The sequence below is a fragment of the Nuphar pumila genome, chromosome 1 (assembly GCF_984573655.1).
Source record: "Nuphar pumila chromosome 1, dmNupPumi1.hap1.1, whole genome shotgun sequence".
NCBI classification, from domain to species: domain Eukaryota; kingdom Viridiplantae; phylum Streptophyta; class Magnoliopsida; order Nymphaeales; family Nymphaeaceae; genus Nuphar; species Nuphar pumila.
Window position 1 is genome coordinate 22,869,817 of NC_143249.1, and position 24,663 is coordinate 22,894,479.

The 24,663-nt window shown below is 38.4% G+C and overlaps 1 protein-coding gene across 1 annotated transcript in view; it reads right to left on the reverse strand.

Moving 5' to 3' along the window:
- Nucleotides 1-24,416, reverse strand: part of LOC149848326 (iron-sulfur cluster co-chaperone protein HscB homolog) — a 36,654-nt gene extending 12,238 nt beyond the window's left edge. The window contains exons 1-7 of the mRNA XM_090004002.1: nt 24,275-24,416; nt 23,867-24,077; nt 23,495-23,591; nt 23,267-23,356; nt 11,147-11,212; nt 10,966-11,034; nt 10,741-10,879 (exon numbers count right to left, since the gene is read on the reverse strand). Of these exons, the coding sequence (XP_089860128.1) occupies nt 10,742-10,879; nt 10,966-11,034; nt 11,147-11,212; nt 23,267-23,356; nt 23,495-23,591; nt 23,867-24,077; nt 24,275-24,416 (813 nt within the window). The 3' untranslated portion in view covers nt 10,741. The remainder of the gene's footprint in view (nt 1-10,740; nt 10,880-10,965; nt 11,035-11,146; nt 11,213-23,266; nt 23,357-23,494; nt 23,592-23,866; nt 24,078-24,274) is intronic.
- Nucleotides 24,417-24,663: the final 247 nt, after the last annotated feature.

Below are 24,663 nucleotides of genomic sequence, written 5' to 3' on the forward strand. Positions count from 1 at the left end.
GACCCTCGCCGAAGTACCCTGTGCACTCGCCGACGACCCTTGCCGACAGTCTCGCCGACAGTCCTCTTCTACCGACAACCCTCAGTCGAACCCCCTCTCCCCCTCGCCCCCATCTTCCTTGATTCGCCGAACCCCCTGCGTCGGTGTCTCCCCCTGCGACATCTTTCGACAACACCCCGTTCGGCACTCGTCGACGACCCTCGCCGGAGAACCCACGACGTCGTCTCCAACAGGTGCATCTGGTCAGGGATTGACTCAATATATAGAGTGGCGTCTCAAGAAGTAGGCCTCTCTCGTTCTAGAGTTTGTTTGAGCCCTCTGTTTCAGGCAAGGTTTTAAAACCCGTGACTCGGAACTCGACTCGTTCTTTATTGACTCGTGACTCGGCGGGTCAACTCGGTGACTCGGACCGGGTTTTGTTAACTTTTGATTTTAAAAGAAAAACAATATATAATTTGTCTGAAACCATGTTTTTGAGTAAACATAGTCTCCAAATGTCGGTAAGAATATAAAAACAACTGCAAAAAGCTATAGAGGTTTGCTTGAATAATTGAATTTGATATCTATACAAGCACTTTGACAGTCAATTTGTCATGTGCCACAGAAATCTGGGAGTTTAAAGATTAAAAGTTTATTAGATGTAGAACAGTTGGTCACGACAAGCAAAAATTCATTAATTTTGCTAGTTTAAGTCTCGACTCCCAAACCATTTCATCAGCTTGCAGAAAGTACTAGACTCTTTTAGCCTTACTCAAGACCTGGTTCTCCATTTCAACAGTTTATCTGATTTTTCATATCAATCCCAATTTTGAGGTAAACAAGGTCTGAAACTGCAAAATAGACCATTTTTTATTTGACAAAAGCAAATGCATACAAAAATCTCCTGGTTTTGCCAATAGAGTAAGTTTTTCAATGTATGTTTTTACACAGTCAACTGTACATACAATCTATTTGAACACAAATTTTTTTTTCAAATAGTTTGTCAACATGTAAGCAAGTTTCTCAAGGGCTTCACAAATCAATGGCCTACAATATGCCAAAATTTCATGACTCAAAAAAACATATTTTTACATAAAAAAATATGATAAAGGTGTGATTCCTAGCAAATAAACCATGTTGAACACATATATGAGGTCAGATTGCTTAGATACAACTTGCACCTATGATTTTTCAACTAGATTGTACAAACAGTAGACTGCATATATGTATATATATCATTACCATTTGAAACTCAAAAACCAAATTTCAAACATCCTAGAACTCGCCCGAGTCAGGCTGAGTCAGGCCGAGTCAAGCCGAGTCAGGCCGAGTCAAGCCCGAGTTTTGGCAAACCGAGTTTGCCTTGCCGGGTTGACTCCCTGGAGGGCCGAGCCGAGCCGAGTCAGCCGAGTCAACGAGTTGACTCGGCGAGTTTTAAAACACTGGTTTCAGCAGATCGTTCTTTTTGGTTTTCCCATCTATATTGGGGCCTGGCAGATCAGAAAGGGGCCTCTTCCCTCACGATTGGGGTTTTTCCTGCACGGTGGGTTCCGACCTCTTCCCTCACGATTGGGGCTTTTCCTGCACGGTGGTTTCCGACCTCTTCCCTCACGATTGGAGGGTTAGAAAGAGGCCTCTTCCTTCCCTCAAGATTGGGGCTTTTCCTGCACGGTGGTTTTCGGCCTCTTCCCTCACGATTGGGGCATTTTCTTGCACGGTGGTTTCTTTCTATGTTGTTTTGTTTTGTTTTGTTTTTTTTTTCAGGAAACACCGATCACTGTTCGTCGGAGAACCCTACACGATCTTCGGTTTCCAGGCACTGTTGAGGCCTCTAGGTATGCTTTCCTCACACAAATAGGATTTATCTGTGATCATTGTGCTGCATTTCTGTTTTGGTTATGATTCATCATCAAAGTTTTTTTTTTGTGTAAATCCTTTTTCTCTTTCTATTCAGTCCCAAGCCCTAATATAGGAGGAGGGTTGCGGTAGGCCAGTGACAGCCAGCATAAAAACTTAGTCACACCCTTTGAATATGAACCAATATGAGAATTTCGTTGGGGCGTTCCCTACTGAGCGACGCGTTGTACTCTGTAGGCCGAGAGGCAGTGATAAATGGCCAAGGGTTGCTAGGTCATCGCCCAGGAGCGTCGGGTCACACCGGTGCCCGAGTGTGGTGTCAAATAGGCAAGGGTTGCCTCACTTTGTTGGATGGGTGAAGGTTAAGACGATAGTTCAAGACCATAAAATTAGGTTAGCCACTTGACACATAGGGTCTATAACTGGTAAGTTAGTAGAGTTAGTATATGTTATGTGTAGGAGAAAGATTGATATTTTATGTTTACAAGAGACCAAATGGGTAGGTGAGAAGACAAAAGTGATAGACCCTTGGGGATATAAGATTTGGTATACAGGAATAAATAGGAATAGGAATGGAGTAGAGATTGTTATTAGTCGTGAGTTTATAGATAATGTAGTTTAGGTCCGTAGGAAGGGAGATAGGATTTTACTTATTAAATTAGTATTAGGTATGGATATCATTAATATTATTAGTGTTTATGCACCTCAAGTAGGTTTAGATGATTTCATTAAGCATCAATTTTGAGAAGATTTAGACGGAGTAGTACAAGGGATATCTCATGCAGATAAGATTTTCATCGGCGGTGACATTAATGGACATGTAGGCATTAGTAGGGATGGATTTGAGAGTATCCATCGAGGCTATGGTATAAGAGAAAAAAACGAAAGTGGAGAAAGGATTTTAGATTTTGGTTTGTCCTATGATATGATCTTAGCCAACACTTGGTTTAGGAAGAGGGAGTCTCACCTAGTAACATTTAAAAGTGGGGTTAATACGAGTCAGATAGATTTTTTCCTACTTAAAAAGAGAGATAGGGGTTGTTGCATCGATTATAAGGTTATACCAGGACAAAGTGTAGCTACACAACATAGAGTCTTAATTTTAGATCTTAGAATTAGAAAATGTCGCAAAAGGGATAGACATAAGATAGATTCTAGAATTAAGTGGTGGGCACTGAAAGGAGCTAAACAAGGAATGTTTGTAGAGCAGGTAGTTAAGGAAGCTGATGGGTGTCTCGAGGAGGATTCAGAATCAATGTGGAATAAGATAGCGGGTTGCATGAGAAAGGTGGCTAAGGAGGTATTAGGTGAGTCTAAAGGCGGTGCACTGCTAGGTAAGGATACATCATGGTGGAACGAGGATGTCAAATTAGCTATTAAGGTTAAAAGGGAGTGTTATAGAAATCTAAGTAAAAGTCATGATAATGAGAATTTAGAAAAGTATATGATAGCAAAGAAGGAAGCTAAGAAAGTAGTTCGAAACGCGAGGGATAAAGTATATAAGGAGGTTTATGACAAGTTGGATACCAAAGAGGGAGAGAAAGATATTTATAGGCTTGCAAAGATGAGAGATAAGAAATCGAGGGATCTGGGTATGGTTAGATGCATCAAAGATGAAACTCAAAGGGTTTTAGTCAAAGATGAGGAGATTAAGGAGAGATGGAAAGATTATTTTGATAAGCTTTTTAATGGAAGTCATGCTCAGGATCTTGGAGACTTCTCCATTCCTTCTCATGAGATGAATCGTGACTTCATGCGCAAGATTCAAAAGAAAGAAATTGCAGAGGCTTTAAAGAAAATGAAATCAAGAAAGTCAGTTGGACCATATGGTATACCAATCGAGGCTTGGAAATGCTTGGGTGAGAATGATTTAGAATGGTTGACAAATCTTTTTAACAAGATTTGGCGGACAAATAAGATGCCTAAGGAGTGGAGGAAGAGTACTTTGGTGCCTCTATATAAGCATAAGGGTGACATACAAGATTGCACAAATTATCGTGGTATAAAACTCATGAGTCATACTATGAAACTTCGGGAGAGGGTGATTAAGCATAGCTTGAGGAAGGTGGTCATGATATCGGAGAATCAATTTGGTTTTATGCTTGAAAGATCAACTATGGAAGCTATACATCTTAGACAATTATTGAGAGATATATAGAGAGGAACAAAGATTTGCATATGGTTTTTATTGATTTAGAGAAGGCATACGATAGAGTACCTAAGGATGTTCTCTGGTGGACAATGATGAAGAAAGGTGTTTCTCTCAAGTACATTACTATAATTAAAGATATGTACGAAGGAGTGGTAACCAATGTCCGCACTTGTGGAGGGGTGACAAACAATTTTCCTATAACAGTTGGGTTACATCAAGGATCTATTTTAAGTCCTTTCCTATTTGCTATAGTGATGGATGAACTTACGAAATCAATTCAAGAAAATGTGTTGTGGTGTATGTTGTTTGCTGATGATATTGTTTTGATTGACGAGTCTAGAGCTGGGGTTAATGCTAAGTTAGAATTATGGAGACAGACATTAGAAGCAAGAGGTTTTACGTTGAGTAAGACAGAATATATGGAATGTCGGTTTAGTAAGCAACACAATAGTGATGAGAGTGTAGTGAAGCTTGGCGAGCAAAAAATATTGGTGGATGACTGTTTCAAATATTTGGGATCTATCATTCGAAATGATGGAGATGTAAACCATAGGATAAAGGTTGGGTGGATGAAATGAAAAAGTGCAACTGGAGTGTTGTGCGATTGTAGAATGCAATTGCGGTTGAAGGAAAAGTTTTATAGGACGACAATTAGGCCCGCTTTATTATATGGTACGGAATGTTGGGCGGCCAAGAGACATCATATTCAAAAAATGAATGTAGCTGAGATGCGTATGCTTCGATGGATGTGTGGAAATACAATAAAAGATAAGATTCGAAACGAGGAGATACGTAAGAAGGTAGGCGTTGCATCCATTGAAAATAAGATGAGAGAAAATCGTTTACGGTGGTTTGGACATATTCGGCGAAGGGCTAATGATGCTCTAGTTAGAAGGATAGACAAATGGAAAAATATATTAGTCAAAAGATGTCGAGGTAGGCCGAAGAAGACTTGGATGAAGATGATAGGAAAGGATATGAATGCTTTGAACCTCACCGAGGACATGGCATTGGATAGAAATGATTGGAGGAGAAGGATTCATGTGGAGGACCTAGAATGATTTTCTTTTTTGGTTCATATCGCCGACCCCAATTGTTTTAGGATGAAGGCGTAGTTGTTGAAGCGAAAAACTGTCAAACCAAGATCGAGATGCCTGCTTCAGACCATATATAGCTCTCTTTAACCTGCACACGTATTCTTTAGAGTTCTCTTCTGCATACCCATTGGGTTTCTCTATGTATACTTCCTCCTTCAGAGTTCCATGTAGAAACACATTTTTCACATCCAGTTGGCTGAGAGTCCACTGATGCTCAACAATCAATGTTAGTATGATGCAAATAGTACCCATTTTCACGATTGGACTGAAGGTCTCATCATAGTCTTGTCCTTGCCTTTGGCAACCAGCCTAGCTTTGTATCGCTCGATAGTGTCATCTGGCTTATACTTTATCTTATACACCCACTTTGACCCAACCACATTTTGATTGTGTAGTCTGGGAATAATATCTCAAGTGCCACATTCATGAAGAGCCTTCATTTCTTCGTTCATGGCTTCAATCCTATCTCTTAGAATTTATTGCTTGATAAAACGTTGTGGGTTGATCTTCCTTGCCCAAAGAGGCTAAGAAGAGTTGAAAATCTATCGCGAAGTTCTCATAACTAACCCACCTATCAATTGGATGTCGAGATCGGGTAGATCTTCTGTGAACAGGTGATTGAATGGAAACAGAAGGATAATTTTGCTCCTGATTAGAGCTGAGAGGTATCTCCTTCTCACGTCTAGAGTAAACAATGCCTTTATACCTTTCGGGGGGCGACAATGGTTTAGAAATCACACTTTCCTGAGTTCTTTGCGCAACAGTAGATACGTTTCCCTCATCTCTTTGATTACATTCAGAAGAACAAACATCATCAATACTAGAAAAGAGATCTGAGTTCAACCAAGGATGATAAACTTCAATTTTTGGAGGAGTGTTAGCACTATGACCAAAATTTGATTCATCAAACACAACATTTCTGGATATTTTGATGTGCTTGCTCACAGGATCATAGCATTTATAGCCTTTGTAATAATCAGCGTACCCAACAAATCTGCACTTTAAGGCCTTATCATGAAACTTGTGCCGCATGGAACTGTCAACATGAACATAACATACACACCCGAATACACGCAAATCATGATAGTTGGGATGCACACCATGCAAAGAGAAATAGGGTGATTTGTTTTCCAAGATGTTCATGGGCAATCGATTTATGACATAGACTGTTGTATGAAAAGCCTCTGTCCAGAAGGAAACTGGAAGATTACTGTCATGCATCATGCTCATTGCATTCTCGACAATATGGCGATGCTTCCGTTCAGCAATCCCATTCTGTTGAGGTGTATGAGGGCAAGACACCTGCCTACTTATCTCATTTGTTTGAAAGAAACTAATAGTCATTTAAAGAGCATTCACCCCCTCCATCATATTGGAAACAAATGATATTCTCAGAAAATTGATTTTGAACAAAGGAATGAAAATTCCGAAATAACTTGAAGGTTTCAGATTTACTTTTCATAAAGAAGATCCATGTATATCGAGAATAGTTGTCAACAAAAATGAGATAATATCTAGTGCCAGACATTGAAGGAACTGGAGTCGAACCCTAAACATCAGAACATATATTTTCAAATGGTCCTGAAGCTCTTTTATTAATGTAATGAAATAGAAGAATATGACTCTTACACTGAAGACAACTAGAACATTTTTATTATCAACACTTAAATTCAGACTTAGTTGGGAATAAGACTACTTGAAACAAGCTTATCAATAAAGCGACTACTACGATGACCCAGACGAACATGCCAAAGATTTGGCTCAATACATTCAGAAAGATTAAAAACACTATCAGAAAAAACTGAAGATGATGATGTGAGCTTCAAGATGGAGTCAACAGGCTGAACACGAGAGGAAGGATTATCTTGGAACACACATATTCTCTTGATGTTTTCCTTCAGCGAACGTTTCCCTCGTGTGAAGGTCCTTAACACAAACAGAAAAAGGAGTAAACTCAACTGAAGCATTAATGTTATCTACAAGCTTAGAGACAGAAACAATATTTTTCTTGATATTAGGAGCATGAATGACATTTGAAAGAGCAAGAGAAGAGACATAGGAATTACATAATTTTCATTGTGCGAAATATAGTGGTGAAACCCATCTCCAGTGACTACTATTTCAACCAACATAAGGAACAAGATTTAGGAGCTTACCAGCATCACCAGTGACATGAGTGGTTGTACCAGAATCAACAAACCAAGTGCCTTGATCATTCTGTTTGATGTTCAATTCAGCCAAGACAGATAATAACAGTTCTTTGAATTCTCCACTATTCTTCAATGTATTTGTTCCCTTTCTTGTCTCCAATTGCTTTCCTCTATTTTGCGGGTTAAACCAGCAATTTGCCTTTATGTGCCCCCGTTTGTTGCAGAGAAAGCAGGTAGGTATTGTTCTTTGACTTTGCAGATTAGGAGGCATACTAGGAGTAGGTAATATTCTACGAGCTCCTTGTCTATTCCTCTCTTGACCTCCCCTTTCTCGAGATTCATACCTGTCACGTCCTCAACCATAGTTAACCCATGTGGCAAGAACATCATGTGCTCCAATGGGGTTGTGATTACCTTCAGAGAATTCATTCAAAGTCATCTCATATTGTAAGAGCTTAGCACAAAGATCTTCAAATGTAGGTAAGTCTGACAAACACAACAAGGAAGTAACCATCATATGATAATCGGGTCCCAGCCCACTCAGTTTGTTGCACCATATCGTTGTCATTAACCGCGCAACCCATAATAGCCAACTGATCTGTGATAGTTTTCATTTTGTTTAAATACTCTATGACAATCATGGAGTCCTTTCTCAGCATTTGAAACTCTTTCTTTAAAAATAAAACTCTAGCCTGAGAAACTTGAGAATACGTCTGAGCAAGACAATGCCATAACTACATAGTTGTGTGCAGTCATCTGGGATTGTCAAAAGCACCTTCTGTGACAGGGTGGAAGTGATGTAGGCAACCAAAGTCTGATCTCGCTTCATCCAGGATATATATTCTGGATTTCTGACAAAAGTAATGAAAGTGTCACCCTCCCCAGTCTTGCCATCTTGTAATATGAACTTTAGAGGAACAGAAACAGAGTCATCTAAATGTCCAGAAAGGTCCTGACTTCTTATGAATGGGATGATTTGTCTTTTCCAGGTGAGAAAATTGGAGTTGTTCAGTTTCTCAGATACAAGTTGGCTAAGAAAGTTGGAATAAAGGCCAGATTGAGAAGCATAAAAGGAATCCATAGGCGATTGAAGGCGAAAGCAAGACTTTGAAAGAGCAACAAATAAAAGTCAGAACCAAGACGAAGTTTCAGAGAACTCGGATGCCCTTTTTTTTTTCAACCAACCCTAGACAAAAACTGAGGTTATGCAGTAAACCGATCTGAATAAAGCTCAGTCAATGAAATGCAAAACAGAAACACGTTATTTGAATGTAACGTGCTTTTCTTTTCGAAAAATGCAAAGAGGAATAAAAAGAAAAGGGATCTGATATTTTACTCAGATCTAAATTTGACCTTATTTTTCTGAAGAAAATAAGGAACAATATAGACGTGATGTGAAAAGAAAACGAAATCACGTCAAACAGTATGAGATTAGATGTGAAAAGAAATAGATGCAGATTCAGATTTTAGAAATAGAAAGAGATAAGATACAGATTTTAGAAATAGGAAAAAAAAATGCAGAAAAGAAAGAGAGAATACGTTGGCTGGAAAGGGCTATTTTGCAGAATACGTTGACTGGAAAAGAAAGAGATAAGATGCAGATTTTAGAAATAGGAAAAAAAATATGTAGAAAAGAAAGAGAATACGTTAGCTAGAAAGGGCTATTTTGCAGAATACGTTGACTGAAAAAGAAAGAGTAAGAAAAGGAGGAATACCTTGGAAGAAGACCTTGGAGAGGATCACTGCTCTGATACCATGTCAGAAAAGGACGAGAGATGAGAGAGAAGCTCTGATGGCTGTACAAGGTAAAGACAAAGACAGATGGGTTTGTGGAGAGATATAAAGCCAGATTGGTAGCTAAGGAGTACACACAACGTTTTGAAATTGATTTTGTGAAAACTTTTGCTCCTGTGGCTCACATGACCACAATTCGTATACTGCTAGCAGTAGCAATCATGCATCAATAGGACCTTTGGCAGATAGATGTCAAAAATGCATTCTTAAATGAGGATTTACAAGAGGAAGTATATATGGAATTATCACAAGGATACTTAGATCCAGAACACACAGTGTGTAGGCTTCGCAGAGCTCTATATAGTCTCAAACAAGCACCTCGAGCTTGGTTTGAGAAGTTCAGTTCAATAGTGAGGTCACTTAGTTTTGAGTAGATCCACCATGATCCTGCTTTGTTTGTATCTTCCTCTGCTCTTGGAAGATGTATATATATAGATATGATTCTCACTGGGAATGACATAAAGAAGACTGAAGATACCAAAAAGAAGTTGACCAATATGTTCAAAATGAAAGATTTGGACCGATTGAAGTATTTTCTTGGGCTTGAGATAGTCTACTCTTCAAGGCAACTTACTTGTCCCAACATAAGTATGCCACATATTTGGTTGTGAAAGCAAGACTGGCAGATGATGCAAAACGAGTAAATTCTCCCATAGAGGCTAACTTAAAGATGAGAGCAACTGATGGTGTTGAGTTAGAGGATCCTGTAGTATATAGGCAGGTTGGGAGCCTTATATATTTGACTATATCCAGACCAGATATAACCCACATAGTTCATGTAGTAAGTTAATTTATGAGTTCTCTCTGATCAATTCACTTGGCAACAGTACTCAGAATCATCAAGTATGTCAGAGATTCTATGCACTATGGTATGTTTTTCTCGTCTTCGTCTGACAAAGAGTTGAGAGCCTTCTGTGGTGCTGATTTTGGAAGATTCACTAGAGATCGTCTTTCCACTACAGGGTTTTGTATTTTCCTTAAAAGCTCCTTAATCTCATAGAAGGGCAAGAAGCAGCAAATGGTTGCCTTGTCCACTGCAGAAGCCGAATACACGGCAATGACTCAAGTTGTAGCTGAGATTATTTGGAGTTGATGGCTATTAAAGTAATTAAGAATTCCATGTGAAAAGAAAACTCAGCTATATTGTGACAATATGAATACTATTCATATTGCAAAGAATCTAAATTTTCATGAGCCTACTAAGCACATTGAAATAGACTGCAATTATGCAAGAAGGGCTTATGAAGATAGGATTATAGCTTTGGAGCATGTCAGCTCAAAGAATCAGATTGCAGATATATTTACAAAAAGTCTTTCTCTTTTGCATTTCAGTTCTTTCCTTTTCAAACTTGGAATTATTCCTTTACATTCTTCCAAGTTTGAAGAAGAGTATTGAAAGTCTATGTAATATAGTGTAGCATAAAGTTATATAAAGTACCTTTATTAGGCCATTATGTACAACTCTATAATAAAAAGGGTATACTAATCTTTTTAGGCTTTTTGTTTTGAAGTCTCAAGGGGGTAGACCCTTTTAATGTGTAAAAGGCTCCTCATTAATAACATTAAATATATGAACATTGGTTTCTCTCCCTCTTTTGTTGAGTCTCCTCTAGCCCTAATCTCTCTCTCTCTCTTTGTATTGGATTTCTAACAATTACTTCCTCAAAATACAATCATGTCATGTTAAAGCTGCAAAGAAAAAGAGACATACATCACAGTTTTTTCACTATTTCTTCAATTGCACGCTCATAGTATGTCATCCTCTGAATTGATTTCACAGCATCTTCAAATTTGCAGCTCCTGAATGCATTTCCAAATGAATTGCGCCAGTGTTCTAGTTTGGCTTGGATCTACAAAGACACATGAAGTAACTATCTAAAATAAGGCATTAACTGCAGAATGAAGATGCAGATGGCTGTAGGCAAATTTGAAATACCTGACACCGTATTTGGTTTAGAAACTTGGCATCAGTAGCTTCTTCTACAGATTCTCTAACCTCCATCGCCTGTTACAAAGTTACCAGCAGAAATATGCTAATCAGAGCAGTTGAAAGCTTTCAGAATATGAAAATAAAGCCCATTAAATAGGTTAGGACATTGAGCTCTTTGATCTGGTACCTCCATGAGCAGTTCAGGATCTGAAATTGTATTTTCTTGATCCACATGAACACCTTCAAGTTGCAACTACACGTAAAATGGCAGGTCCTAGTTAGCACACCTAATTATACTTCACAAAGAAGCAGGTAAAACTATATTCAAGATCAGATCCACCAATATAAACATGTAAAAGGCCCTAGCATTGTAAAGCCAAATCAATGGCACCACAGCACATGCATGTGAACAAGGAAAATTGGCCATAGGAAGATACCAGAAGTTCAACAAATTCACTTAATAAAACCTAATTATTGAAGAATTATGTTCAAAGTGCAGCATATCAATCATGGGTATTCACTTGCTCGTGTGTGCGAGAGAGAGAGAGAGAGAGAGATTAACCCAATAGCTCTAGGAAAAAGGGCACAATTTGTTAGAACCCTAGTTTGTTCTTGGTTCTAACAAAGGAGAGGAAAGAAAACAGGTGGAAGGAGAAAGATATGGCACGGAAAGGGGAATGCTTCGATTTGAGGGGAAGCTTGCCTCCAATACCAAGAGGGTGAAATTCATTAACATTCGATAATCCTTCTCGTTACAAAGGAAACTAATTATTTAAACACTCTTCAACTGAATGGAATCCGGACCTATAACTCTCCGATCCATCATCCTACTAAAGTATGAGCCATGTGCATATCCGACCCTCGACATAGGAGTGAGCTTGTAACAATTCCTGCCCCCTTAAAAAGCACCTTGTCCTCAAGGTGTAGTGAAAAAAAAGGGACCTTGTTGATGCAATGTGGCATCACTCATAATTTGTTTCAGCTGCACTATCTTGTTTGTGATTTTGCCTTGGGTGAAATGAGGTCAGAGATGGAAAACATGTGAGAGCATTTGCAAAGTATGCAGCATGCAGAAAAGGAACTTCAGGTGCTTTATGGTTAGTGAGTAGAATAACGTCATCCAGGGAATTGCTCTTCAATATCCAGTTTTGGTGTGCTATAAACACTTTAGTAGACACCCTTATGTCTGCTAACTGAACGAGTGTGGTTGCCACAGCTGTACTCAAGCAGTTTCTCTGTATTGTATGGTGGGCATCTTTGAGTAGGCTGCCACTGCATAAGTCCTTGACTGGTTTACTGCACCATCTGTAGGCTCCTTTAGAGCTGTTGAGGCATCACAGTTCCGTAGAATTTGGTCATGACTAGTGGCTGTAGAATATGAATTCTTATGCCTTGCCTTTGCAATTGTCAATTCCAATTCGAAACATGCGATTGTCAGGACTAGAATTAGCATGAAATTCAGGAGCACATGCTTGGAATTTCCCTGCATGATGCTCAAATAGAAGTGTGCATCCTCATGAACTTCTCCGGCCCTTGTCGAGGCTGGTTCAGGAACTGTATATATTTCACATCTTTTGCACCATGAGCAGAGTTTTCAGTTTGATTTCCAATGCCACTTTAGTGCTGAACAATTAGTTGCTCAATCGTATCCATTTGCTTGATCATTTTAATTGAAAATGAATTGCAAAATTCAATGGAACTACACTCAAGATTAGGAAGCATCAATTGGTTTGACAGTATTGTAAGCTTCCTGATTTCATCTAAACTGAACATGAACAGAGGCTTAGATGAACTAGCACTAGGCTGCAGTGGAGATGACATCACATTCCCAGGTGTATAACTAATTGATGTGGAACATGCAGATCTTGGCAATGGCCTAGTGGTGTATGTCGTTCTCAAGTTTTTAGCATGACTCAGAGATGGCATTAGTTGCTTCCATTTTCTTCCACTCTGATTCTCTAAAACTGTCTGCTCATTTCCCAGGAAGGACCTTGTCCAGTTGCCACCTTTACACTCACCACCACTATCTACCACAGTCAGCTTGTCATTAGATTGCTGAAATGCAATCCTTCCAACTGCACGCACCAACTCACTAGCAATGGCAACTTCATCGTCTGCAGCATTGTCGCCTTGTTCCATAGCAGCTTCACAAGGATCACTCTGATTTGCAACATTAGTGAACATTTCCAGTGTCAGCTTCTTCGCAAAGAAAGATTGATTGTACCTGCAATGGAAATGCTTGTAGTCTGAAGTGAAGAGAATGGGGTTGTTGTAAAACCACACCCGACGAAATCGTTGTGGGGGAGATTTATAAAAAAAAAAAATAAGGGAGACGGTTCCCCTGGGGAACCGTCACCCCACTAACCGTCAAGGGGGGCCTATAAATAGCCCTCACGGTGAGCCCTCCATCCACCGATCAAGCACCAAGCGACAGAGGGAGAGAGAAGCGTGAGGAAAAAAAAAGGGGGAAATTGAGAGGAGCAGCAGAGTAGCTTAACGGATTTTCGGAAGCCGACGACGCAGGTAATCCTATCCTTCTTTCTCTTGTTTTCCAGGTCGATCCAAGGGTCGACAACCATTGCTGCCGGCAGGTTGCAGAGAACCCTCGGACAACAAGCCGGCAGCCATGGCTGTCGGCCTTGCTGCAGAGAGAGAGAGAGAGAGAGAGAGAGAGAGAGAGAGAGAGAGAGAGAGAGGGCCGGCTGACACCGGTGGCCGGGCCCCTCTGCCATAGAAAGAAAGAGAGAGAGGGTCGGCTTAGGGGCCGACCCCTCTGCACCTAAGAAGACGGAAGGGGCAGAGCCCCTTCTGCTTTCGATTTTTTTTTCTTTATAGGAGACAGACCGGGATGATTTGGGTGCGACCCAGACCGAACCAGGTGAGTTTTAAAGAAATAAATAAATAAATAACAAAAATAAAACATTATTCTAGGTCGAACCTATTTAGCTCGAATCAACTTAGAACCGAACCAATCTAAACCAAACCGGTTCAGACCGACTCAGACAAACCAAATCGGTCTGGGTGTGAACCAGATCGAGTCGGGTCTTGTTAAAATATGTTGATCCTTAAATGTACATATATATATTTATATATATATAAAGATACGTATACATATATATATATGTATACATATCTCTATTTATATATATATATATATAAATATATATATTTTATCTTCCTAAAATACCCTCAAGGGTATTCTTGTAAATTAGCATTTTACGCATATTCCAATTGGAATATGCATTGTAATTTTTGTTTTATTTTTATTTTTTGTTTTTTATATTTTTGGGTTTCGTACCACATTGGGGGCCTCCCAAAAGTGACGTTGGGAGCCCCCAACGGTCACAAATGTGACCGTTGGGGGCTCTCCAACGTCCCCTTTGGGAGCCCCCAAGGTGGTCCCTTTTCATGCTTATAAATAGGGGATTTCCCCTTTGTATTTTGTATTCTTGAGGGAGCTTATGCTCCATTGTAATGGGGTTTTCACCCCTTCTCCATTATTCTTCAATGATATGTAACTTATGACTTTAAGTCATATTTTTCCCTTTTTATGGGTTTTATGTATTGGCACACATACCCTTTAATGGGTATATTTGCACTTTACGTGCATAAGTATGGGTTCATTATTGAACCCAAGGTATTCCAAGTCACTTTCTAACATGGTATCAGAGCAAGGTCACGATGGGGTTGTCTCTTGGTGCAACGGAAAGCATGCCGCTCAAGAAATGGTGAAGTATTCATTGCTCTTCCTAAAGTATTATGCTTTTGAAGTTATTCGGTATGTATCCCTTTTCTCAAAAAGTATTATGCATTTGAAAGTATGTTTCTTACATATAGTTTGTTTGTTTGATGGTCATGATAGTTGAATTATTTCTTTTCACATTTCGTGTGCTCATATATTTTGAAAATATCTCCTTCTAAATTTGGTGAAATCGTTTGTTGTCCAAATATAAAATTCGTGTCTATTTATCGAACTACTCATAGCATATAATAGTAATTTATGTTTTTAAAAATTACCTTCAATTATGTGAGATTTATAGTTCTTAAATAAGTATTTCATGATTGACCTATAAGTTAACTTTTAAAATTATATATGATCTCTTGCTAAAATAATGATCTTTGCTTAAAATTTCTTAACTCTCATATGAACCCTAATTTGATTTGAGTTCCTCTCTTGATTATGGATTTTAGTGCATTTTTGAAAAATTTGATATAATCATTATATGAGAATCTCTCACATCTAAAATCTTTGTTGAATCCTAAAGTAGTTCTTGTTAATGATAACTTATAAGAACTCCTAAAAAGTTTTTCAATGATTCTTTTTTGAAAAATTATTTATGATAAACCATTAGGAAAGATTGTTTTTAAAAGGGAATTTCCCACATAGAATGCATAGTTCATCTATTGCATCCTTTTTTGGTATAAATGATTTCATTTTTCATCCTTATAAACTTGTTGGTTTGTATTTTTCATAAGGTTTCGAAATCTCTTAATAATATCTTTAAAAATGCCTACATTGGCCATAATATAGTTTTAGTTGTCCTCAATTGCACTTGTCAAGCATGTAATTACATAATTAAAACTTGAGAATTTCAAGCATTGCTCTTTTTATAAAGTGCATACTTGCTCACTTTTGTGTATTTTTGTATTTTGTGCACATTTGCTTCTCAAAATATTTGCGCTTGTATGCATTCCCTCTTTTTTATGATATACATGCCTTAGTGCATGTTTGTTTACACCTTGGTGTGTATTTGTTCAAGTATTATATGTTGTGCTTATTGTGCACATGTGTTCTTGTGTTTTTTCACAAGTGTTCTTGGTGTGTGTATGTTCACACATTTGTTCTAAAGAATATTATTTTATCATCTTGTTGAAGATACTTTTACATGCATTTATTCCAAAATGTTATTGTTATGAGTATTCATGTTTTAAAAGGAATATTGTTTCATTCGAGGTTTATTTTCATTACAAGTTTATTGTCTCAAAAGTCTTTTCCTTGTATGCCCATTATCTAAGTGTCATCATATGTAGACAAGAATTTTATTACACCTTCGTGTGTTTTTAGCCCTTTGTTGGCTTTTGCTCTCTTGGTCTAGTAGCTGAACACACTTGTCTTGAGTGTTTTTATATGTAGACAAGGCACGTTGATTCACACCATGGTGTGTGATTTTTAGCCTATGTTGGCGTTTGTGTCCTTGTTCTAGTCGCTTAAGATGTATGCCCATGGTTGGCTTATTTCACTCATTTCAAGTGCTATCATATGTAGACAAGAGATGTATTATGTTTTAGCCCATGGTTGGCTTATTACTCTTGTTCTAGTAGCTGAACATACTTGGTTTTAAGTGTATTTTTTACGTAGACAAGAGATACTTTTTAGTCCATGTTGGCATGTATTCTCTTGTTCTTGTCGTAGATGCACTTATTTCAAGTATTATTATATGTAGACAAGAGGTTCTTTTACACACCTTTGTGTGTATCTTTGGCCTTTAATGGCTTTATATTCTTGATCTAGTAGCTTATACACTTGATTTATGGGTTTTGGAGGACTAATGAGGAAGATGTTTGTAATGGATAAACTATTGTTGAAATTTGCAAAATTTCATTCATGACTTGTGTTTTTCAAGCAAATCATATTTTTGATATGCATATCAAGTTGATTTCTTAGCATTTAATCTATATATTAAGTGCTTATGGTTTTTGCCACCCTTATATGCAAAATGTGTATTAAGTATGTCTTTCATAAATGATTTTAAAACCTTGTGAACTCTTGGGTTTATTTTGCCTAAAGTATGCTTGGAGACTTTGTTTCTCTTGTTTGGCACTTCATTACATGTTTGAAGCATGTTCATTAATGAGTTCTTTGAGTATTAATTCATTTCATGATAAGTATATGCATATGCTCTTTATGGCCTTTTTGGGCCCTCATTCAATAGTGTTTATGTATATCATGCCTCTTCGTAGGCTTATTATGGTATCCCTTAGTGGACCATTTTGTTATTTCCCATTATGGGGTTATATTTGTCCAACGTTGGACCTTATGAATGCATTATGCATTCTTGCAATTTATTTCCGCATAATATGCTTCCGCTCATTTTGTTTTAAACATGATATATGATTTTGAAACTTTGGGGTCATTTTTGCATAATTTGCATTTCTTCTAACCTGTGCTAGTTAGAAATGTTCCATTTGAATAAAAGTACAAAGATTTGTTTTACTTGTTTCTTTGTTGTTATTTCACATGATCTTGGAGATAGGACAAAGAGAAGTACCCTGGATAGTTCGGGAAATTTGAAGACAATAGGAGGAAGGCCTTTTCAAGTTCCATTGCATCCTTGCCGGAGCCTCTTGGAGTCTTGCCCTTTGTTCAATCTTTTCGTTTCCCCGCAAAGATTGAGGGGGGGTGTTAAAATATGTTGATCCTTAAATGTACATATATATTTATATATATATATATAAATATACGTATACATATATATATGTATACATATCTCTATTTATATATATATATAAATATATATATTTTATCTTCCTAAAATACCCTCAAGGGTATTCTTGTAAATTAGCATTTTACGCATATTCCAATTGGAATATGCATTGTAATTTTTGTTTTATTTTTATTTTTTGTTTTTTATATTTTTGGGTTTCGTACCACATTGGGGGCCTCCCAAAAGTGACGTTGGGGGCTCTCCAACGTCCCCTTTGAGAGCCCCCAAGGTGGTCCCTTTTCATGCTTATAAATAGGGGATTTCCCCTTTGTATTTTGTATTCTTGAGGGAGCTTATGCTCCATTGTAATGGGGTTTTCACCCCTTCTCCATTATTCTTCAATGATATGTAACTTATGACTTTAAGTCATATTTTTCCCTTTTTATGGGTTTTATGTATTGGCACATTATGTGCGTGTGTTGTTTCCCTTTAATGGGTATATTTGCACTTTACGTGCATATGGGTTCATTATTGAACCCAAGGTATTCCAAGTCACTTTCTAACAGGTCTGACTGAGTCTCGGTTCTCAGTTTGGATCCGGTTTGATATGGATCAGACCAATTCTTGATCCAATCAGTCTGGACCAATCCAAATGAAACTAGATCCAGAGAGAACTAGGTCTGAATCCGGTCTGACTGTTTTGGATCCAAAACAGAACTGGATCGTGTTCAAATCAGTATTGGATCTAGATCTAACTGAATGAATCAGTTCTGGATCCAGATTCAACTCATAACTAGATAGACCAGTTCTGCATCCAGATCAAAAATGAGTCTGGATCCAGTCAGATAGTTTTGGATCCAGATCAAAAATAGATCTGGACCGAGTTTGTGATTTATTTTTGAATTTTGAGAATAATTATCAAAATAACCAAAGTACCCTTGTGTGTACCCAAGATCCGTTTTGGTAAAATGGTATAACTTTGCACACTGAACTTGAAATTGAGTGAGGTTTGGTGCGTTTGACTCATATCGTAGAGGAGAATCTACTTGTCCTCTGGTTTTGGTCAAATCAAGGGTACAAAATTGAGGTTTGACGAGTCAAGTCAGGAGGGGTATTTTGGTAATTTTATTAAAATATAAGAGATTATGTGTATCAATACGAATATGCTTGTATGATGATCAGATCCTACTATTAGAGCCGCTTGAGACTCGATTGCGACCAAAACACAATATTTGTATTCAAGGTAAGAGATATTATAAATAATTTTAGTTGTGAATAAACTTGTTTGCATTGCATGTTAATGTTGATATTGTGAATGAGCATAATTAGAAAGGTAGATCTTGAGTGTGAGTATGATATGCATAAAATAACCATGCATAAAAGTATTGCAATAAAATGATTACATACACATGTTAGTCTTGATAAGTCATGAATACTAAAAAGAAATTATTTTTGTGATAGCATAACTATGATATAATTTGCAAATAACATAAATCATGATGAAATTGTGATTAGACTTGAGTCATTTTATTCTATTTATGTCATGTGAATGTTTATATTGAGATTAGAAGGAATAACCCCTTAAATCCCAGAAGTGGCGACCTGTGGTAAGGGCTACCTGGTTCGTGACCAGAGTGCAACCATCATGGACAGTGGGCCACCGGTGATTTAACGATGTGGAAACTCTACATCGTTGCGTGCTTAGTATGAGATAGGTGTGAACCCTAATGTCATTCTGAGATTGAAGAGTGAGATATGTCGTGATCATTTCACGATATCACTCGTGAGAGAACGAGTGAAATACGAGCTTGAGAATGTGGTTCAATGTAATGAACTTAATATATGACTTGGGGTTATAATCATACAGAGTTTGAGACTCTAAATGACCATGAATAGTTGAAAACCACCATAGTTAGGATTTAACATGAACCTCTCGGCTAGCTACCGGTGGGGTCTCCTTTTTGTTTCACTACAGTGTCTGGTAGTCCGGAAATCACTGGGAGTGTATGATTCATAGTCTGACCAACATGTAGAATTGGGGGGTTCTACACGGGTTGCTATGCTCATAGACGACTATGACCAGTATAGCCGACCTAGTGTTAGTTCGGTGTGACAGAGTGTTTGAGAGAGTTAAAGAGGGATAATTAAAACATACAAACTTGTGTGGTGTGTCAAAAACTAAACTCAGACTAGGAGCTTAAAGACCACTACAATTGTAAGTTAAAGTTTTTTTTTATTTGCTTTATACTTATTCCTTACTGGGTTATAGACTCATCCCTTATATAATTACAATTGTAGGTTTCAGGCACACTAACACAGGCAGGATGTGATCAACTACTTGAATTTCAGTAGAATACTTGGTAATTTTTATTTTCTTGTCATTGAACATTTATGTACTTGTTATTTTCTCATGTTATGAATGATGAACATTGTGAAATAAAGTGAGTTATTGGAAAAAGAATAAAAAAAAATTTAGCCATGTTTTCTTTGTGTGAACCTTGTATGCTTTCCCTCTGGAAAGTAATACCAACCGGACTCAGACTCGGACTCTCGAGGTCCCAGATCGGGGTGTTACAGTTGCATAACTCCTAAAGCTGCAAATAGTTCAAAAGTTCAAAACTACATATGATAGCTCAATTTTTCTCGAGCTTACTAACGTGGGCAATGCAACTTGACCACTAACATGAACACTGACTAGATCTTTCACTGTTTCTGTTTCTTCTCAATTGGTGACAAAGCAGCACTAGTCATATCTTGATTGAAATTAGCCTCCAACTGTAGTTGTGTGTGAACAGAGGTATTTACAGTGAGGAGTTCGATACTCTGCAATCTTGTTTTGATCCTCCAGTTGTCAACATTTGGTTCTATACCACTTCCGTCAACATGTGGCACCCTGACCAACCTATGATCTTCACAAAACTCAGCAGCCTTCTTAAGTACATGATTGTTGCTCAAATTCATTTCGGGAAAGACCAATTTCGTAGCTAGCAGCAAACACATTGTTGCAACTTGATCCATATCATGTAAGTAGTCATTGTTCTTGCTAACAAATTGGGCAACAACTTTGGCTGCTTCATTAGTGCAACCAAATCCAGCATACCCACCCAGAAAATCATTATCTGCAGTAGTGCCTCCCCCCCAACAATCTCTTCATGATCTGAAGCTGCACTAGCCGAGTGCCTTTCTTACTGGAGTATGTACCATTTTTCTCCAACACAGTGATGTGTTGTTGCTGCTCAGTCGGGGGGGTAGGCAATTTCACAATCCCTTGGACACCAACTGGTGCGTCCTGTACATTTCAAATGGTGATGCTGTGCTTGTTGCAACTTTCCTCGGCAGCCATGAGCTGAACATTACCCATCAAGGATTGTTTCCCATTCATCATGGTGCCATTCCCACCATGACAAGGCACTTTATCAAACATGTGTCAGGCAACTCTGGGCGGATCAAGGGCCACCATTTCTGCCGCCAATTCAATGCGGATGTGTGCCAAACATGCTACAGCCTTTGACAGCTCAATCTCATCTATGTCAGCAAGTACCTCATCGAGATAGCTCAGTGCTTCCTTAATGATTCTCAACTTCGGTTCTAGTTTTGCAAATCTGTATAGATCATCAACCATCTCGAGGATCGCTTTAGCCTCCTTAATCTCTGCATCCATTTGAGTCAAGACCATCATCGTAACCATTTCACGCAAGCAGTCAAGAACTCATCAAAGTCGTGTATCTCCATTTTCAGCTCAAGTTATGCCTCAAACTCATGCAAGATCACATGCTCTGGTACCAATTGCTAGAACCCTAGTTTTCTCTTGGTTCTAACAAAGGAGAAGAAAGAAAATAGGTGTAAGGAGAAGGATATAGCACGGAAAGGGGAATGCTTCAATTTGAGGGGAGGCATGCCTCCAATACCCAAGAGGGTGAAGTTCATTAACATTCCATAATCCTTCTCATTACAAAGGAAACTATTTATTGAGACACTCTTCAACTGAATGGATCTGGACCTATAACTACCTGATCCATCATGCTACTAAAGTATGATCCATGTACATATCCATCCCTCAAAATAGGGGTGAGGTTGTAACACAATTTTGCACTAATAATGCATTTCGGATCTCAAAGATGTAATGATCATAGTTCATTGGATAGCAGGTGTGCTTCAGATCGATTGGTAACCATTGTTAGACCATGGCATATCAGTACAATCTTAGCTAATTTTGTTATTCTAGAAAAAGCAAACCTAGTAATACTTTAAAACTAGAAGATTGCATGAGAAGGGAAAAACATCTTTGCAGATTAGAATGTGACACAGCTAAAGTGTCTAAGGGATCCACAAGTACAGCTAGAAGGCATCATGGGCACTAATGGTCATATAAAAAAGTAACAAAAGACTAAGTCTAATCTACAAAATAGCAATCAGACATTTATGTTGAGGGTCTGCATAAAACCTTGGAGCAACTCAAGGGAAGGCTAATATAACCTTTCTTCCATTCAACATGGGCATCAAGAAATCCCTAAGAGGACTGGCACCGATAATGTTCAGGTCTTGTGATTCTTCCAATTTTACATGAAACATTCCTGTTTAAGTTTTAGCTGACGTGACAAATCTCCTGTAAACATTGTGTATTATCCTGTCTGAATTTTTCACCATCTTCTTAATCCACTATTGCTACAATCCTCCTCCCTTTATTTTTATTTTTTTTTTGAAAGGCAAGCTGGGGTTAGGCAGACCCCTACCGGATATCTCTTAAGCCCAGGGATTCGAACCTGGGCCTTCAGCTTGGCACAGGACCCCGCTTACCACATGGGATACCACCTCGGTGGTCCCTCCCTCTATTTCTACTGAAAGTAAAAGTAACTACATATGTATTAGTGGAAGGGACAAGATATGACCTTGCTTGTATATTTCTTTTTATCTTCCTTACAATAAGATATTTGAAGACATAAGGACACCACCAACCAGAAAATTGGACTATCTACCTGCTTCTCTGAATCTGTTTACATATAAGCTGGTCCTTTCACCAGACATAGGTAGGTCTAACACCTTTTCTGGTGTTTTTCAGTGCCAATATCGTGCAATGATTCAACCTACAATTGCCTGGAAAGGCAGCAGCAATAATGTAAAGACAGGCATTGGCAGCAAGACCACCATAACAAGAGCTGAAAGCTCAATGATGCATGCAAGACCCTGTCCTCGTCCCTATAGTGTTTAATCCTCCTGACTCAACCTTTACTCTGAAAAATAAGGAAAGTGCTTCACCCATCGTACCTGTGATGATGCTAAACAATGCTACAAGGAATTTTCACATAGTTTTATGCTAGAGCTGCATACTTGCCAAAAGTTCCTTTCTACCCTTTTTTTCCCTGTATAGGATTTATGAATTTTACCCAAATATATCTAGATAAACCCCCGCTAAGATGGTCAACTCACAACTAAGGTTTCACCCAATCCAGTAAGAATAGAGGTACATCTATTACGTAGCATATATGAGAAAAGGTTTCCAAATCATTTCTACCATGAGAAACACATCACAAGAAATACAGGTTCAATACTCCAAGAGGATCCACAGAGTCACCTCCGACTATATGTTAGCCAGGTTATTTTCCATGAAAATTGATTATTTCATCACAAATACTGGCAGCTTAAAGAAAAGGACTATAGTACCAGACAGTTGAGCTTCAATCATTTTCCATATCAACTTTTTCCATCAATCGTCGTCTATAAGATGTTACATATTGATTTAGAATATTATGTACTCAGCACAATAAATAAAAAAGGAAAAAAGGAAAAAAGGAAAAGAAATTGCTACTATCAAATCAAACATGCGTCTTTATTAGAAGGAAACAAAAATGACATTTGAAGGCAAATCACTCGGGATAGCTCACCAAGTATATCGCCCTTAGCAGTGGCTTACTCAGTGTGTGGTAAGCTTCGATTACACGAGCAGACTGTTCAACAGCATAAGCCTTTTCTTCCTGAGCCAAAACTCAATAACATATAGAACCATCAAACAAGCTTCATGTAACCACAAGTTCTTAACAAGAAATCCACGAGGAAAAAGGGGAAAAAATGGTAAAGGATATAACGAAATTGACTAAATATAGGGCTCGAACCTCAGATTTAGTGTGAACTAAATCAGGATGGAGTTTCTTTTGCCATTCTTTGTACTTCGCCTCCAAACTGTCAGTTCTTACATCAAAACCCTTCTCCCTACCAAATTCAATCACAACTCGCGAGATCATCAAACCCTCCAACAGACCATCAAAAAACTAGAAGAAGAAAGTGTCTACAATGAAAAGTAAAAGCAATCCGGACTCATTAATGAATAATTTGCATTGCCCACATGCTAATTTCCAATTTTATAAGGAATATGAAATTGGGAAGCACATTTCTTATCAGAAAATCTGTGGGCTAACATTGATTATGATGTCCAATCTTGCAACTATAGAAATGAGAGTAGGAGTAGTTTTTAGGGAGAAACTTACATGCCGAATATTTGAAAGTAATCAATCGACGGATCGACGGGTTGAACGCTTCTGCAAGAGTCGCAACAAAGAAATGGAGAGGGCGCACCACAAGACCAGCACCTCCCGACTGTTTCAGAGGAGAAGGCTCTCCGTGGAAATTCAAAATTGGTCGAGAAACGGGGAACAAGTCGGAGACCCCAGCTGTTGTGTCCCTCACAAGCAAAGCATTCTGTTGATGATGGGCTCCAGGAATTAATCTCGAGATGGATTTCCATAGATGGGACAATGAATCCCCGGTGAGAACACCGACGAAGTCCTGAGAGGGCGGGAGAAAGAAGGCTCCGGCTTGCCATCGAGAGAGAGAGAGAGAGAGAGAGAGGAGAGAGAGAGAGAGAGAGAGAGAGAGAGAGAGAGATGCACTCGCACCTGCCGATTCCAAAGCAGGAAGCAAGGTCGGACTTTTCACAGCAAAGCAGAAAGCAGGAAACAAAAAATCTGTCACTGGACACACTATTTTTGTTTTCGTCCCTGGTGATACAAGCGGACACGTTCGGACACATATGGCCATCATTTTAATGTTTTTAATAAATTTTCATATTTTTTACTATTATTTCAACAAAAATATATTTATTATTAAATATAAAACTATTTTTTATTGATTAAAAATTAAAAGCTTCCTGTCTGTCTCCTATTTTCCAAGTATTTCAGTCCTGCGGATGAGCAGGACCGGTGAATCAAACATTCCCTTGCTTCTCCACCACCCTCATTGCTTTCTCTCTTAAGCCCCAGCTTGTTCTCATCCCAGGCATCCGGGC